Source organism: Struthio camelus, chromosome 17 (assembly GCF_040807025.1).
Source record: "Struthio camelus isolate bStrCam1 chromosome 17, bStrCam1.hap1, whole genome shotgun sequence".
In the NCBI taxonomy this organism is placed as follows: domain Eukaryota; kingdom Metazoa; phylum Chordata; class Aves; order Struthioniformes; family Struthionidae; genus Struthio; species Struthio camelus.
Genome location: NC_090958.1, coordinates 2553991 through 2570978, shown reverse-complemented (window position 1 = coordinate 2570978; position 16988 = coordinate 2553991). Strand labels below are relative to the sequence as shown.

The window sequence follows — 16988 nt, the reverse complement described above, 5'->3', positions numbered from 1 at the left end:
TGAAAGTGAGACTGAAATAATCATCAAGAAAAAAGCAAATGATAGTCCAGTGTAACAAAGAGCATCAGAACTTGGGAACTAGGAAGAAAGGGAGAAAAGAAATTGAAGAGGTAAAACTTGAACGCTATAAGAAAAGAATGAGAGTGAACATGCAGGAGACAAATCATTGCAGCTGACACTGGTTTTGCCTACAAACCCCAAAAATACTTTTCAGGAAACTGAAAGTATTAACCATCCCTGCTGTGCAAAGGTCTGAAGCAATCAGAGCACTAATGAAGCTCTTTAAGCTGCATTGCTAAGTTCTGCATGACTCCTTTATGCAGGGTATACAGACAGCAGCCCCTTACCTGCTTTGTCACTGAGCATGTTGTAACCCAGATCCAGAATTTCCACTTTACTGTTTGCTGAGGGCATCTGTTAAGTACTTAGCTGCATGGTCATCAAATTCATTTCCTGAGAGCTGAAGGGACATAATTGCAGTATTTTCTAGAAGCATAGTAGAAAAGGCCTTGGCTCCTTCGGCTCCTAGTTTGTTGTCAGATTAATTAACAGTTGAGAAAGGAAAAAAAAAAAAACATTGTCAGGTCATCAAATCATATAATCATTTAGCCAAGGGAAGTGTCTGGTTTCTATGCTGCAATGGCAGAAGTACTTCCAGGCTCAGAAAATAAGCATAGTGAAACTGGTCTAATATAATATCTTTTTCTTTTAATAAAAATAATAAAAAAAAATGTAATGAATTTGATTTTTGAATTCATAGCCTGTCTTTAAGATGTAGCCCTCATTCAAGTTCTGCCATAAGCATATGGGACATGAGACAAAAGTGCTTCTTGTGCATCTGTGCTTCCCAGTCCGGACACAGCCTACACCCAGCAAAGTTATTGCAGGTTTCTCAGTTCCTCATCATGGCTTGAAAACAGAGTGTAGACTGGTAGAAAGAGATAGCAAAGCTAGGTGTAACAATATGAATGGATGTGAAAACAGGCCCTGAGATTCCACCTATAAAAGCATGAACCTCTCTGCCCACCTACATACAGAATGAATTTTCCCAGCACTGAAGTAACACAACTGTAAGCCTCGAGCACTGAGTCCAATCATTAGAGAACAGAAATAAGGAAATCCCACGTTAGCAGGTGTTTGATAGCACCAAACCTGACGCTTTCATCTGAAAAGACTCTCCGGCAAAGCATATAAGCATTGACTTGGTTACATTAGGGAGCTAGGTCCTAGTCTCAGCTGTCTAAAACTGACCTTGTTCTCTGTGAATAAAATATATCCTTCAGTGTAGCAACTGAAGAGTTTGATTTTTTTGCAAGAGTCTGACTGTATCCTAGAAGAGGCCTGGGAGATTCAGACAGTGGAACACAAGGGTAATGCAAGTACTGGAAGGCATAACGCAGAGACATGACAGAGCCTCCATGCAGATGCATGTTAGATCTCTGCTCCACATTCTCCACAGAAACACAGTAGAGGGAAACAGCAAAGGGACTCCTGAACTCTCTCTGTATGTAACAACCTCAGATTTGGCAGAGGGCTTCTTAGCGCAGCTGCTTCCGGTGTGAGCTGGCATAGAAAACAGTATCTCAGTTAACAGCCCTCGCTGCACATCAGCTCTGCAGAGCCAGCATGGGTCCCTCTCTCCCCATGTCATGTGCAATCCAGAACCAGGTAAACTTTCCATGTATAACTGGGAGATGCTACTTAAGTTACGAAAGTCAGAAATACTGACCCTGGAGAAGCAGGGACTAAAACCATGATCTCTAGACCCGACACTGCCTGAGACTTAAATATCAGGAATCACTGCTCTGCTTCTGTTCCCAGATTACTACAGAAATATTAGACATGTGAAACGTCCTTGGGAATAGCAGACAAGTATTGCCTCTAGAGTAGATGCTTGCTGACTCACTGGAGATGGGGTTCAGTTCCACCCAATCCAGTTTAGAAGCTCAGTTTTCCTAGATGCCAGTCCTGCAAATTCAACCTACAAAGCGTTATCTGGCATGCAGCGCAGGAAGTGGGAGATGGGGGTCGCGCTGTACTGCTGGCAAGCAGCCAGGTACCAGCTCTCTCCCGGGGGGCCTTCGGGTTCCTACTCGTCTACAGGTGAAAAGAGCGTTCGGAAATATTTGACTGAGGATTCAAAGCAAGAATGCTGAACCAAGTGCCCCAGAGACTCGAAGAGCTCGCAGGGAAGGCGAGAGGCCTGCAGCGCCATTGCCCGCCGCCGCCGCCCCCCGCACGCCTCAGCGCTGGCAGAGCGCCGGGCCGGGCCGGGCCGGGGGCGGGCCCGCCTCCGCCTCTCCCTGGCGAGCCCCAACCATCCGCCGCAGAGGCCGGGCCTGGGCCAGCCCCAGCTAGCGGGCCTAGGCGTTGCCCGGCGCGGCCCCCGCCCGGGCCCGCCGCGCCGCCGCTTTCCGTGTCCGTGCCGCTGCCACCGGCTGCCGCGCCGCTGCTGGCCTGGCGACGGCCGCGGCGAGGGGGGCCGGGAGGACGGCCCTAGGCACGGTCCGCCCGCTGCCGCAGAGCCGCGCCGCGCCGCGCCGCCATGGGGGCGGCCGTGGGGGCCGCCTGCCGCGGCTTGCTCGACTACAAGACGGAGAAGTTCGCGCTGACGCGGAACCGGCGGGTCGGGCTGCTGCACCGTCTCCTCCAGCTCAGCGTCCTGGGCTACCTGCTGGGGTAGGGACGGCCCCGCGGCCGCCGTTGTGCCGGGCCCCGGGCTCGCTTCGCGCAGGGCGTCGGGAGGCCGGGGCCGCCCCGCGGCGCCTCCCGCGGGCCTCGCGGCCCCTCCCCTGCCCTCCCGCTCCGGTCACGGTGTCTCGGCGGGCCCCAAGCAGAAACGCGGCAGGGCTGGCTCTAATGCGGGCGCCCCAAAGCTGGATCCTGCCTGCGCCGCCTGGCTCCGTCCTCCCCGTCAGTGTCCCTTGCCTCCTGTGCTGTCTCCAGGTGGGTATTCCTAGTAAAGAAGGGGTACCAGGAAACCGATTCTGCCCCCCACTTCTCAGTGATTACCAAACTCAAGGGGATTTCAGTCACCGAAGTCAAGGACGCTGGAAACAGGCTGTGGGATGTGGCAGATTATGTGAAGCCTTCTCAGGTACGTGCACCCTGCTTGCAGCTGTGCATGCCAAAGGCCTGGCTTCCTCACGGTAGACCCCCAGACTGAGGGCTGTCCAAAATGCACAGCAGAGAGACTGATTTAGCTCCCTTTAACAGGTGGGACTGGTCCTAGTGGCAGTGGGAGGTAGCTAGATGTTCAGAAGGGCGTGAGCAAAAGTGTGCATTTCCTGCAAGCCCGTCAGGGTCAGAGTGTGTGTCCCACAGTGGACCAGTCTTGTCCCAGAAGCATGATGAGAACGGAGCTGCTTGGACTGGAGACGGAGTGACCAAGTGTGTTTTTGGCTCCTCGGGTGTGTTCTCTCCAACAACAGCACACTGCCTGTTTCACATACCAGCATATCTTGTAACAGCCCTGGTGCCAGTCACAGAGTTGCTGGCATGCCTTCACCATCTTTCAAATGGCTAACCCCAAACTTTGAAAGCTGTCAAGCTGTCTCCCTGCTTTGTACTCTCCAGAGGGCTTTTTACCTCCATATGTCCCTGGCCTCTACCTGCCCACCCACACACAGCCTTAACCTTGCTTCACCAAAAGATCCTCTATGGCCCACCATAGAGATCTTCTGCATCACTTTACGTGGGGACCTCCAAGCTTCTGTCCACCCCCATAAGCTTGTCTTTGCCTTGGACGGATCTTCCCAGCACTGCCTCTGTGTCCTCTGACACCAAGTCATGTGGTTGCTATGGGAGGGTCCTGTTGCTCTTCACTCTGTGTCTTCTGGCTCTGTTTGGCAGCTCAGGGGATCAACAGGTGTCCTAAAATAGGCCTTGATTACAGAGAAGTAAGGGGTCACTTGTGCCTGTCTCATCTCCTGCTGAGCCTAGAAGGGATGGGGGGAGGTAGGCATCCTTTATGGGGGTGCCCAGATACACAAGATAAGAGGAGCATCAGAGCAGCATGAAAAGTCTCACATGTGAGGAGTTGCAGAACACCCTCCTGGAGAGAGGGATGGTGTTGGGGTACTTGATTGCTGCAGCAGTTGATATTCCCTTTGTGCTGGTGCCATGTAGGCTAAGGCCCATGTTTCTGTGATGGCCTGGATGCCTGGCATGGCCTGATAGCTTTGATCCGGTGTAGCCAGAATACAGAGTTCCTGAGGCATCAGCATGGCTTTCCTTCCAGCGAGTACTGTGCCTACCTCTGGCCTGCTGCCCTGCTCCCAGCCTTGCTCTGTCTCCTGTTGCCACTATCCCACTTGTAAATACAGAGGGGCTGCTTCAAAGCACTGAAATCAATGAGAGTCTCTTAGTACCCTTGTGACTTGAGCCAGAACTGTGGAAGCTGGGGTTAGAAGGTGATGCTAAAAAAGTGTTGCTGGTTTCCTCCTTTGATTTCAGTGAGGCTGGACTATAGCCAAATTGGGCTGTGTTTTCTCCTGTTCTCTAGTGCTGTTAATGGTTCAGCTGCTTGTCCTTCTGCAAGGGAAGGTTTTCACAGATGCTATTTGCTGTTTAATCCAAGCTTCAGTCAGTGGAATGGCAGGTTCTGTAGTAAACAAGTAAAATTGCTTATAACATTTTATACAAGGAAATGTGACTGGTTCATTAGCTCTACTGCCAAAAAAATAAATAATATAAATTTGAAAGCAAAAGGAAATGCAAATTGGGATTGAAGTTGGGTTTGTTCTGCTTCTGGAAAAAATGTTACAGTGTAAATTAAATGCTGAAGAAGTTTTCTTGCCTCCTAGGGAGAAAATACGTTTTTTCTGGTGACCAATTTCATTACTACAACAAAGCAGGCCCAAGGTACCTGTCCTGAGGTAAATAATGCTGTGGTGTTTGTTAGCTCAGTGTTGTGATGAGATTCAATTTTTGAAGCCTACCAATGTTGCTATTTTGCAGAAGAAGAGCAACTCTGCAGCAAAACTCGATGCAAGACCAGATAGAAGGGAGAGGAGTTTTTTATTCTCCCCCCCCCCCCCCAAAAAAAAAAAAACCCTGATTTCCCTCATTCTTATTGCTTCATAGAATTCACTTACACATTCTCACTTACTCTGTCATACTTGCATGTGCCAAGGCACATGTATCCAAGCAGACTGGCCATGGTAGCCTGAAGGACAAGGGACATTAGCTATTGGCTTCTCCTCAAGTCTCTGGAGTTCTTGAGGGATGATAACACTGCATAATCTTTGCTACCTTTCTGCTATTTTTGGACAAAGGTTGAGTTGTATTGCCCCATTGTCCATGTTGTGGCCCTGGTGCCATCAGCACTCCCATATCTTCAGCACCTGCTAATGCCTTTCTGTTACCTATATACTTCCTTGGTTTTCATAACTGTTCTTGATCTCTCAACTTACTGCACCATTCTCTGACCTCTGCCAATTTTTATGATGCTTTTCCAAACACACGGTCTCACTCACACTGCATGGACATCTGTGTCATGTTTCCTTTATATGTCTTTTGTGCAGGACTAAGTATCCCATCCATCTTAGCGTCTTCTTTTAGGAGGAATGGAGCATAATGTCTAGGTGGCCTTCTACTGAGCAGACACTTAGTATATATGTTCTCTGAGGGAAATCTTCCAACTGAGGCTGGGGATTCAGGCCAACTTCTTGACTGAACTCTTCCAAACTGAATGCTATTTGGAAGACAAAAGCAAATAGGTTTTAAGCTAAGCCAGTATTGGCCCCTTCTGCCTGAGCCAAGCACTGTTTGTCCTAATGGTCCCTTCGGCTTTCAGTGTGGTGTGCTGTGCTGTGCCCAGCATGATCCTGCCTCCTAGCTTGCTGTTGTGCTGCAGGTTCCCAGACTGGGCTGCTCTCTGAATACAGCCTGCAGCTTGTGGAAGGGAAGGAGGAACACCATTTTCAGCTCTGAAAAAATGATACTAGTGGTCCCTCGTGGTTTTAAAATATTGAGAATTCCTAAACCACTGGTACCTGCAAAAACATTCCTAGAAGAAGAAATGTCCCATAGAACATTTCAGGGCTGTGACACAGGCTGTTCCTGGCATCTCTGTATGATTGTTTTTCCACAAGGCAAGCCAAGGAGACTGAGAGACCGAAGTATTTCATCCCATTATAATGCTGTTGTGTATCTCATTGCCTGCCAGGGCCTTCACCCAGTGCTGCCCTCCAGTAGCTGCTCAGTTCCTGATTCTCAGGCTCTAGCTGAAATCAGTGTTTGGAAAGTTTTGAAGATTTAGCAGTGGCAGTTTTAACTTTGCAGGAAGTTTTGATGTTCGCAATTACCAAAGCGTTCTGTGCTGAGGAGACCAAAGAGCAAGTCTACCTGGGTGTAGGGTAAGTTAATACAAAGATATGTTCTGATTCAGCCATAAGCATTTGGCTACATATACACATTACTGTTGGCATAAGTTGGCACTGTCTAAGCTCTAAGACCAAAGGGGACTTCTTAGGGTACTGGCTCTGGCCTGAGCATAACACAAGCTAGGTTATTTTACCAGCTGATATCTGCTTTGAGCATAGATCTGTGGCAAAGCTATGATACACCTCTTAGAAAGACATTCAGTCTTGATTTTGAAGACTTTTAATAACTGGAAATCCACTGGGTATATTCAGAAGGTGCTTTGAAGGTGAATGGAAATGATCAAAATAGACTTAAAAGCTAGAAAGCATTAGTCAGCCAATGAGGCCTAAGTGAACATTTCACATAATTCATTGCCATTAGCACATCCAGCTGTGCTCTTTCAGGACCAAATTCTGCTGATGGATGCGCATATGTCACTGGTCTCAGCCCCAAGCAGTGCAATACCATGTCCTTGAGGAATGGGGGCGGGGGGGTTAGATCTTGGGAGAAGCCTCATCCCTCTTTGTTCACATTATGATGCTATTGATGTTTCTCTCCAAGCAGGTTTGCTTTGCTTTCTGGCCCCTCTGACAGATGTTGGGAGCAAATGAAATGGCTGAGGCTGTACAGCTGTTGAGAGCTTAGAATCAGCAATTGTTTCTGATAAAGGTTCAGAATAAAGTCATCCTCTAAACACATAGGTTTACTCTTCTGCAGTCACAAGTAAACCTTTGAGTCCTGAAGTTTCAGGAGATTATGCACAGAAGAACACAGTTCTCCACACAAGCGCTTCTTTGCTGCCCCTGTCTGAAATCATACTTGTCCCAGGAATACAAATGCTATGAACCCTGAGCAGCTGAGCTGTCACAGAGAAGCTGAGCCCTTCCTCTAGGTTGAGGAAGAACTTCAGCCAGGTGCTATGAGCATTTCAGAGGATGTCTCCTGAAAATGTGTAGTAGTTCACCAGCTTGTCGAGAAATTTGTTCTAAATGCCAGGGGACTCATAAATTTCAGTCTTGTCCCAAATTTGCAATTCTTGGGTAGGCTCCTAGAAAAAAATGCTGCTCCTAGTTTTCCCTAGCTATTTTACCCTTTCACAATGAAGATTTAGCTGGGGTTTAGAGAGCTTTAGAAGCACAGATCCAGCGCCCCATGATGCCTTTTAACTGAGTCTAATCTCTTTGTTTCTCTCACAGTGGACTCATGGCTTGTGTAACCTAGCTCCGATCATGCCTGTGGAGAATGTCAGCACAGGCAGATTTTCGAGGCTTGTTTCCACTAAGAGGTAGTAGGGCAGGGGTGTTGAAACCATCTTGGCTGTGCTTTAGGCTTTCTCTGGCACTGTCATAGGGTTCCAAACAAGAATTTCTACTAAGGTTTGCAGCTTGCATGACCTGAACACCCGGAAGTGTCTGTGTCTGACAAGCAGCACTGTTATTCAGCATGTTTCTTATTATCTGCGCTTGGGAAGGGACTGCTGCACTCATCTGCAAATGTCTGTTTTCTGGGTCCTTCTGAAGGCTGAATCCTTGACATCTGAATATGATACAGGAAGAGGAACTGCTGTCATGAATAAGTGTTTCTTACAGCCCTGCTGTGGGTCCTGCCAGCTATGCATGGCCCACAGAGTAAGGGTGAAGTTTTCAGTTTCTCCTTTAAAGCTTGTGTTATGCTGTATCCAGTGACTTTTCAGCCCTTCGTCAGGGGAACTGTGGTGGTGCTTTACAAGGTGTGATGGGCTTTGCCCATTAAGGTCCTCCAGAACCCAACCACATTTGTTGCCAGCTGAAAGGTTTGATCTTAGCTAGCTGCTGAGGCTTTCTTTGCTGCTGACAGACTGGAGGTGAGCACTCCAGAAAGACTGGAGACATGTGAAAGGGACTGCCCTTTGGAGATGCCTCTCTGCAACTGACTGGAAGTTGCCCAAGGTGCTATTTTGAACATGATGGGTGCCTAATGTAAGGGACTGGGACATGCATGGAGAGATAGGAGCAAGAGCACAGAAATGTGGGTAAATGACCTAATGGCCTTTAAGCTGTTATGCAGCAGAGTAACAGCACTTCTCTCTCTCTCTGTCTCCTCCCCATGCCCCCCTGCTCCCTCTGTCCCTTGCTCTCTCTTTTCTCTCTGTTAGAGCCCCTCTGTTTTAGATGGGATTTGCAGAGAAGATGCAGACTGTCCCATAGGAGACCCAGTGGTTCATGGCAATGGTACTGGATGTTTTACTAAAAAAAAAATCATTTTGTGTCCACATGCTTGCTAGCAAACAGATACACAGAGATGCCTAAACTGACAGAGTTCAGTATATTTATAAGTGCGCGCTGAAGTGCTCTCTAGAGATTATTCTTGACAAAAACTTAAAGCAACCTGTCACTGCAGGGAAAGCTGGTACTGATGGCAAAAGGTGCTGTCAGCAGCAAATAAAGAGGTTGGCCATTTTTGATGTCGGTTGCTGAAATCCAACCAATGTGCTTTGCAGTTGACAGGTTTTCCTTTTTTAATAAAACCTAGAGATATTTCACACTGATTAATATTAGAAACTCATGTAAGTTTAGCTGGAGAAGGATATTTAAGCTTTAGAAGGTCAGTTGCCAAAGCTTGGTATGTCAGATTCCCCCAGCTTGTTATATTTCCGATCAGGGAGTAGGTGGCTTCAGCAGCCACCAGCCAGGAGTGGCTGTGCTGGACAGACAGGTGCTGAGCCATCTGAGAGACCATAGCCACAAGTAGCTTCTTGTCTTTGTAAAACAGCTACGTTGTTTGGCCTCAGGGGAGAGTTTCCCAGAGTAGTTTTTTTTTTGGGGGGGGGGAAGGGAACTAAAGATGATCCCAGGGTCGTCCTTGTGCTTTCTGAGAAGGCCAGAGCAGCAGGACCATGGCCAGGGCATTATCCCAGGAGGGGAGCTAGAGGGAAGACATTCAGAAGGTAAAAGGAGTAAATGAGATGCATTGTCTCTTTTCCAGGGATAAAAACTGGGAAATGTGTGATGTTCAATACTACCCATTCTACCTGTGAGATCTACAGCTGGTGTCCTGTGGAGAATGACACCGTACCCAGGTATTGCATAGGGTCAGAGGACAGCAGGCATCCAAGCAGGCTCTGAACGGCGGTGGAGTTGTTGGTTCACTTTGTGTTTTTTGTAATCGATGTCCTGATTCTACTTGCTGGTGGGGGGCAGCCAGACTCAGGGAGATCTTTGACTTTGACGTTAACCTACCAGTCAGTTAAGCCCACAGAACTTCAGGTAAGAGCATTCTTGCAACTGTCCACAGTAGTTTAAGTCCTAGAGTCATGGAAAAGATTGCAGAGCAGGGGAATGGGCTATACCTTGGCCACTGTACAAATATTTTAATTCATCAGTGGTTGTTTTCCAGGAAACCTCTTCTGGCTGAGGCGGAGAATTTTACTCTTTTTATAAAAAATACTGTGAACTTCACCAAATTTAACTTCTCCAAGTAAGTATGAAGCTTCTCCTGCTGGAACTCTATGTGCAGCCTAGCCCAGCATCTGTGCTGAGCTTGTCTACTTAGATGCTGAGTAGCCTAGACATGCAAGAAGCAGTATCCCATCAAGGAGAGCCAGTGGCTGTCAGTTAAGATTCCAGATGATGCATTCACGGAGAACATGGTCTCTTTGGCTGTGTTTGTAGGTGTAACAGCGACAGCACTGTGGAATTCCCAGAGAGAGTGATTTCTGTGTTCCCACCTGTCTAGAGTACTACAAACAGAGCAGGACAAAGCCAGTGATTCCCAAGGCTTCATTTTACCCTGTAGATTTCTGCATCTTTTTACATGTCCTTGTGTTGCTGAGGGAGCCTTGAAGAGTGTGATTTTACAAGTTATCTGAATGTGAGGATTTAGCCTGGCTTGAGTATAGCCTGAGGTACTGTACTCTTCACCATCTCTAGCAGTGCACTGTATAGCTTACCCCCTTGGTGGCACAGCAGCTCTTCCTTGGGGCAAAGGCCCCAAGAAGATTTTGGAGGTAGAGAGAGTTGGTGCCTGGAGTGGGGTGCAAGTAGAAAGGAGGGAGGGAAGGGGTGCAAACATTTTCACAGAGGGCAAGTAAAGGGCTACCCTGCTGTCGTGGCCCCAGGCATGCTGACTGAGCTGCCTTTCTCTGGCAGGAGACAGGACCTAGGGAACCTGAACTCCTCCTGCTGTCTCCCCTAGAGCAGTAACTTTAGAGCTGGGTCATTATGTCTCACAGCAGCGACTGATGCTGTGGGAAGGAGATGCAGGCAGAAGAAAGATGAAGCACAAAGGCAGAGGAACTGGGAGAGAAAGGAGCGTGGCAGGCTGTACTGGTAGGTGCTGAAAAGGTTGATGACTCCATTTGTGATTTTTCTGGACTAACTTCCATCCTCATACAGCCTGAGGACCAGAGGACAGTTGTACTAAATGCATGTCCTTGGGTTGCTGGGTGTCCTGGAGGAAAGGTAGATCTGGAAGGCAGAGCAACGGAGCCTGGGAAAGAAGGGATAGTCCAAGCCCTGATGCAGCCAGGTCTAGAAGAAGATGACCAGATGTTGACACAGGCCTGTGTAGCTCTGCACCCCATGTGGTCCCGTTCCGTAGGGACAATAGGAGAGACAATGACTGTCTCTTCTCAGCAGGAGCAATAGTGGCCCTACTGCTTGGGGATCATGGGAGTAGCGGGAGGGTATCCTTTTCAGTCATGCAGTAGGGTCCAGTGACCTCCCATGTCCTCCAGTACTTGTGACAGCTCGCTCTCTCCTGTTTCAGGTGCAACACTTTGCAAACCAGTGACCCCACCTATTTCAAGAGCTGCACGTACGATCCATTTTTCAACCCATCCTGCCCAGTCTTCCGTATCCATGACATGGTGGAGGCAACTGGAGAGACCTTTGGGAATCTTGCATTGCTGGTATATGCTTTTCCTTTTGAAGTATGAAAGGTGACTGCAACTTCCCATAGGGCATGGACAGGGACAGGGTGGGATTGTCCCCTGAAATACTAAGGGAAAGGCCCAATCTATCCAAGTCAGTAGCTGTGAACACTTGAACAATGAAGAACCCAACAAATCTCCAATCCAGTGTTTCTCCTCCAATAAAATGTATGTTAATGTGCTGCAGGGGGGGAGCATTGCAGTTTACATCAAGTGGGACTGTGACCTGGATCACCCTGCTGCCCAGTGCCAGCCTCAGTACTCCTTCAGCCTGCAGGACAGGAACTACAATTTCAGGTACGGACACCAGCGATGCTGGGACAGTAGCCACACAGGTCCGTGGGATAGGCACTCACAGAGATCATTTGAGATCTCAGTTCTCCTAAATGAAATATGATGCTCTGAAAGGAGCAGCAGGGCCAATAGGACATGGTAACTCTGATGTGGAGTCTCTCAGTACCCAGATGCCATGGTAGCTCCAGCACCTTGTAACTCTGCTCTCTTTGGAGTTGTGCAGGGTGTTACGTGCATGAGGGCAGGGATGTGTGGCTGGCCATGCCCATCCTCATCCTGAACTGGATGCACTGGGGGCTGCATGCAGAGCCTCTTACCCTGGCCTTTGCTGCTGAGCAGCTCCTGAGGCCCTGCTGCTGGTACCCAGCTAGTGAGTTGTGGCAGCATGTGCATCCTCCACATCCCTGCCTACTGGAAGAAATGAAGTGTGCACAGCCATCTGGTATCCCCAGCAGTCATATTTCCCTGGCAGGCCTTCTTCAGGCTGTTAGCCTTCCCAGGCCCTTGTCCCTCACCCTGCCTGCACAGAGCTGCAGCATGTTTTTGAGTCTTGTCCTTTGTGTCTCCCTTAGAACTGCCTCCTACTACTGGGATCCCCAAAAAAGGCACTACCGGAGCCTGCTGAAGCTCTACGGCATCCGCTTTGACATCTCTGTGCATGGCCAGGTACTGTCTTCTATGAAGACCCTGCATGCACAGTCCTGTCCCTCTTGTTATCAGAACTTGTTCCTCACACCTGCTCACTGCTGTGCTATCTCCTGAGGTCAGTCTCATCGCCTTTCTCTGGCATCTTTTTTCCTTACCCTGATGAACTCCTCACCTCTTTCCAGAGTTTTGCTTTCCTCAGAGCAGATCAAGGGCACCAAAGAGAACAGGAAGAAATGGTCTCTCCCATTTGAAATGAAAGCCCTGAGCTTGTTTGTTGAGCATCGGACATGGTCGGGTATTATGCGATGCTAGACCCTGGAAGTAAAGTGAGCTAAGCTAGTCCAGTCAGAGGGGCTTAGGGCATCTCTGAGGGAAGCCTATGATGGCTGGGAACATGCTGAAGAAGATCAACCTGAACTTTTCTGAACTTGAACAATTAATCCCTTCTTGATTAATTGTACCTTTGAGGAGAAAGGCATGGACATGATCATGGCTGGTGCTACTGTGTGCAGCATCACTGATGAACTGTGCAAGATCGGGCCTGCACTGAGAGGACTTGTCACCCCCAGAGGTGTTCCATAGCTAGTCCACCAGTGGCCTTTTCACATGAAGAGAGATGAGCATGGAGTGCAAGACAGGGTGCACGCTTCTGGGTGGTAAGATGAGGGGGAAGATATGAAGCAGGAGAGAGTAGCAGGAGAGAGCCAGGAAACCAGATGTCTCTCTTCTTTCACACCAGACTCATTTGGGTAGTGAGGAAGCATATCACACCAGAGAGGGATATGTTTGCTCTTCTGTAGATTGTAGTTCTATGGTTGGCAACTCCTGGAGCCTTGAGGTGAGACAGAGTCTCCAGATGTGCCTGTAGGAATAGGAAGGTTGCATGTGGCCTCAGCTGTCACTGAGCTGTGAGCTGCCTGAATTCCTTCTTTGAAGGATAAAGGCAGTAGCAGTCAAGCACCTAAAACTGAGCACAAAGAAATGACCCTTGTTTCATCCAGCACCTCCCCTTTGCCCATGACAGCAGGCTTTAAACATGCTGCCCAGCAGGGCTTTTGTCACAACCCTCTCACTGCTACCTGCCCGCTATCTCTCCCCTTCACCCACTGTTTTTCAGCAGGCTGGGAAGTTCAGTATAATTCCTGCTGCCGTGAGCCTCGGCGCCAGCATCGCGCTCCTTGGTGCTGTGAGTACTCTGGATGTGTTCTTTTCCTCTGATCTATGGATTGGGACTTGCCACTCATAAAGCATTTCCCCTTACTGGCCTGCTGTGCAAGGCTTCTTTTTTCACAGCCAATTGGGTACCTGCCAGCCCAGGAGAGGAGATTGTTTGGCAAGAGTGTTAGCTCCCGTTTGTGATCATTAGCAGTAACGGCACTACCAGTACAGGGATCTCAAGAACTGTCGGGGACACATATCATGCAGGCCAGGTGTCTATGTTGACCCTTTGGTTGCCATGCATTTGCTGTATAGTCAGGGGAGACAAGTGAGCACTGTCAGGGTGCTGCTGGTTGGTCTGCTTCCACTGTGTCCCCCAGCAGGAGAAGACATGTCCTCTAATTGCCTTTTTCTCCCCTGACTCTAAAGGGAGCCAGTGACTGGCTCCAGCATGGACACTGGCATTGCAATCATTGAGAAGGGTGAGTCCCTTCTAAAGCACCTGTCTCGCACACTGTCATGTCCCTTCTCCTTCTGCAGAATGACGGGGGTTGCTTGGGCTCCACCATCTGCCACCTCTTTCCTACCAGACGTGGCATCCCATACAACTGCTTGTTCCCCTCCCTTGTGTGGCTGTGGCAGTGGCACTCCACTACACCAGCCTGGACCTTTAGTCCATGCGTTGCAGCTCAGATGTTCGTGTCTAACATCTCATGCTAGACATGCGGCTACTGGGAGGGCCTGGTGGGGCTGCCTGGGGGGCCCAGGCTGGCAAGAAAAGGTAGAAAGCTCCTCCCTTGCAGTGACCAGATGATGGAGTTTGGTCCCAGGATGGAGTGAACTTGAGATGGCAGGCTGAACAGGTTGGATGGGTGATGTGAACAGAGATCCTGGCTCTCATGCACTGAGTCTCACCACTGCCTGAGTTTACTCCTGACTGCCATGTTGCGTTTGTCCATCTCTAGGCCACAGTGGTCTGTGACCTGGTTCTGCTGTACCTGGATTCAAAGGCGGACTTCTATCGGAAGGAGAAGTTTGAGGAGGTAAGGACAACTGCAAGACCAGTTTAGAAAGCTGAGGTTGAAGTGAAGTTTTGTGAGGTGATTTGATTATTCTGCCTTTTGTTTAAAACTCAGTTCCCAAGAGCTCTCATCTGAGAAAACGCAGGTGGACTGGTACTGAATCTCTCCTCCCTCTAACGTTTTGGACTCAGTAGCTAGGTTAATTGAACCTGACATAGAGATTAAACTCTTACAAGCTTAATGACAACAGATGAGTGAGTGGAAGAGAGAGACCTAGATGTGGTCCAGTTTAAGGAAAAAGCTGCAGGATCTCAATTACTTTTATGCAACAGGGAGTCCACATGGTCATAGCCCCTTGAGCTCTAACTGAAAGGGAACAAGGCTTCCCTGAGTCTCCTGCGCAGGGGTAACTCACTATTTTGAAACTGTTTCTTGCCTGTACCAGCTTTTCAATAAAATTCACCCTCTTAGGACTGAATCTGACTGAACTCTGGGTCAAAAAACAGCAACCGTTTAAGACTACATACTGGAGCTTTGTCAGTGTTCCCATTCTAGTTCAGCATCATGTTCTGCTGGCATATGCGATGCTTGCTTTGGTACTGCCCAGCCCAGGTGAATTGCAGAATTATAGAAGTGTGCATTGGAAGGCCCTTTCAGAGGTCTGTCATGCAACCTCCCCTGTCAGAGCAGGACTACTGCCAACCGTAGCTTACCTTCGGCTTTATCTAGTCAAGTTTTAGAAACCTCCAAGGACAGAGATCCCTGGTGACCTATCCCAGGGCTCCACCATGATATTAGGGAAGAAAGTTTCTTCTGATGTACTGCCTGAATCTCAAATCACAAATCAATTCAGAGGCTCAAGCAATAGACCTATTTGCATGGGACTGAGCAGAGCCGAACAGGCTGTACCACAGTGTGCAGATACTGCCTTGTCATCACGGACCGTCCGACCAAGCCATCCACTAGTCTCTAGTATGCTGAACAGACTAACCAATGCCCGTGTTCACTTTGCAGGCAAAACCCCCAAAAGGTAAGGCAGAGGCCGCAGCATAGCCACGATGGTTTGGCCAGGACATCGGGAATTTTCATCAACAAACACCGTTCCATCTAGAGTTGACCTCCAAATAGATGTGATGGGAGCACAGCTGAGGCCCAGGTGGAGGTGACTGCTAGATCTCCTGGCCTGATCAGGTGTGCACTGCTGGCGTTGAGATCTGCCCTTCCTTGAGAAATACTTGTATCAGCAGTTCTTGGCAAATGGAGCACAAAACCATCCCACTTGGAAAGCCCTCACCTGTCATCCCCTAGCACAACCCAAAGCCCTGCAGCTCCCAGAACAGACTGGCCAGTGCCCGAGTGCAGCCATGCTGCAGAGCTGCTGTATGAGCTGGAGTTTGCTGTAAAGTGGCTTGTCCATGTTCAACAAAAAAGGCTTGAAGTGCTTTGTGCTTCTTCACTTTCTAGATTGCCCTGGGGATTTGATTTCACATGAAAAAGAGCAATGAAATGAAATAAAGCTGCTCAGAGAGGGGGAGGTAGCTGTGCTCTGTCTCCAGTCTTGCAGGTGGCTGTTTGAAGGTTTTGCGGCACTGCTCTTTCCTTTGGGTCCCCACGTCCTTTGTCTAGTAGCATACAGAAAGGACACTCAATACCAAGAGTCCAGAAAGCAATGGGCTGCCCTCGCCACCTTGTACCGTCCTGCTGCTCCAGTCCCTACAGGCTCTGCTCTCTGCTAAATCCTCTCCGTGCTTGTCCCTAACGTGCAGACGTTCAGTGTGGCCTGAGCTAGGCAGAAACATGTTTAACCATGCAGCACCATGCACGTGGCAGTCCACAGCTTCCAGTTGGATAGCACATTGCAGAGCTTCATGTGAGCCACCAAGCTGCTTGGGAGCTCCCTGGGCAGCACAGCCTGAGCCCTTGTAGCCTTTCATAGACCACTAAGGCCGGGAACATCCCTGAGACAATTCAAAGCATTTGCCCCCACCCCAGCAGGCAGGGCCAGGTACTCCATGGCATCACGGGTGCTGGGGTGCAGCAACTGGCATTGTTAGTTCAGCTAGTGTGTCTCTAGCTGGCTGTATGGTGGATATTTCCCTTGCTTGGATTGCAACAGCACTTGCAATCTTTGCTTTTGATTTTAACTCCATGTGCTCAGGCATGCCCCCTGCCCCCAACAGCCTCTGGGTCTGATCCCATGCTCTGCTCAGACTGGGTTTGAGAGCTGAGCTTCAGGTAGTGGCCCTGGGCTGGTACTTCTTTGCAGCAAGGCGCCTAGTGCCTCCTACCCTGGCTTGGTTCCTACATCCTGCCAGGATCCCTGCTCATTGAGGACAAGCACAGCCCCCAGGAGAGCTTGAGCACCTCAGAGGCTCTTAACTACCTGTACTCACTGGCACTTGCCACAGCAGCGGGTGTCCTGCTGTGGAAGAATGGCTCGGCTCCCCCTGCATACTGAGCACCCAGGCTGATCTGCCCCCACAGACATATGTGGGCATCAAATCAGCAACTCAGGGTGCTGAGCACCCTGGTACAAAGCAGGACAGGAACAAGCCAGGTCAGAGCTTGCACTTGTGATTTTCAGCCTGTGT

General features: G+C 49.2%; 1 protein-coding gene across 5 annotated transcripts; it reads left to right on the top strand.

Annotated features, from left to right (window-relative positions):
- Positions 1 to 2472: 2472 nt before the first annotated feature.
- Positions 2473 to 15931, top strand: P2RX6 (purinergic receptor P2X 6). Of its 5 annotated transcripts, none has more exons than XM_068910646.1 (12): positions 2474 to 2679; positions 2947 to 3097; positions 4806 to 4877; positions 8501 to 8576; positions 9331 to 9424; positions 9742 to 9822; positions 11113 to 11254; positions 11463 to 11572; positions 12142 to 12235; positions 13335 to 13403; positions 14341 to 14418; positions 15412 to 15931. In XM_068910646.1, exons 1-12 carry the CDS (start codon positions 2546 to 2548, stop codon positions 15448 to 15450), a joined length of 1140 nt encoding a protein of 379 aa, XP_068766747.1. In that variant the 5' UTR covers positions 2474 to 2545; the 3' UTR covers positions 15451 to 15931. The 5 variants fall into 5 exon arrangements, with proteins under 5 accessions (XP_068766749.1, XP_068766747.1, XP_068766748.1 ...); XM_068910647.1 differs by having other exon boundaries at positions 2477 to 2679; positions 13338 to 13403; XM_068910648.1 differs by lacking the exon at positions 8501 to 8576 and having other exon boundaries at positions 2473 to 2679; positions 4806 to 4863.
- Positions 15932 to 16988: the final 1057 nt, after the last annotated feature.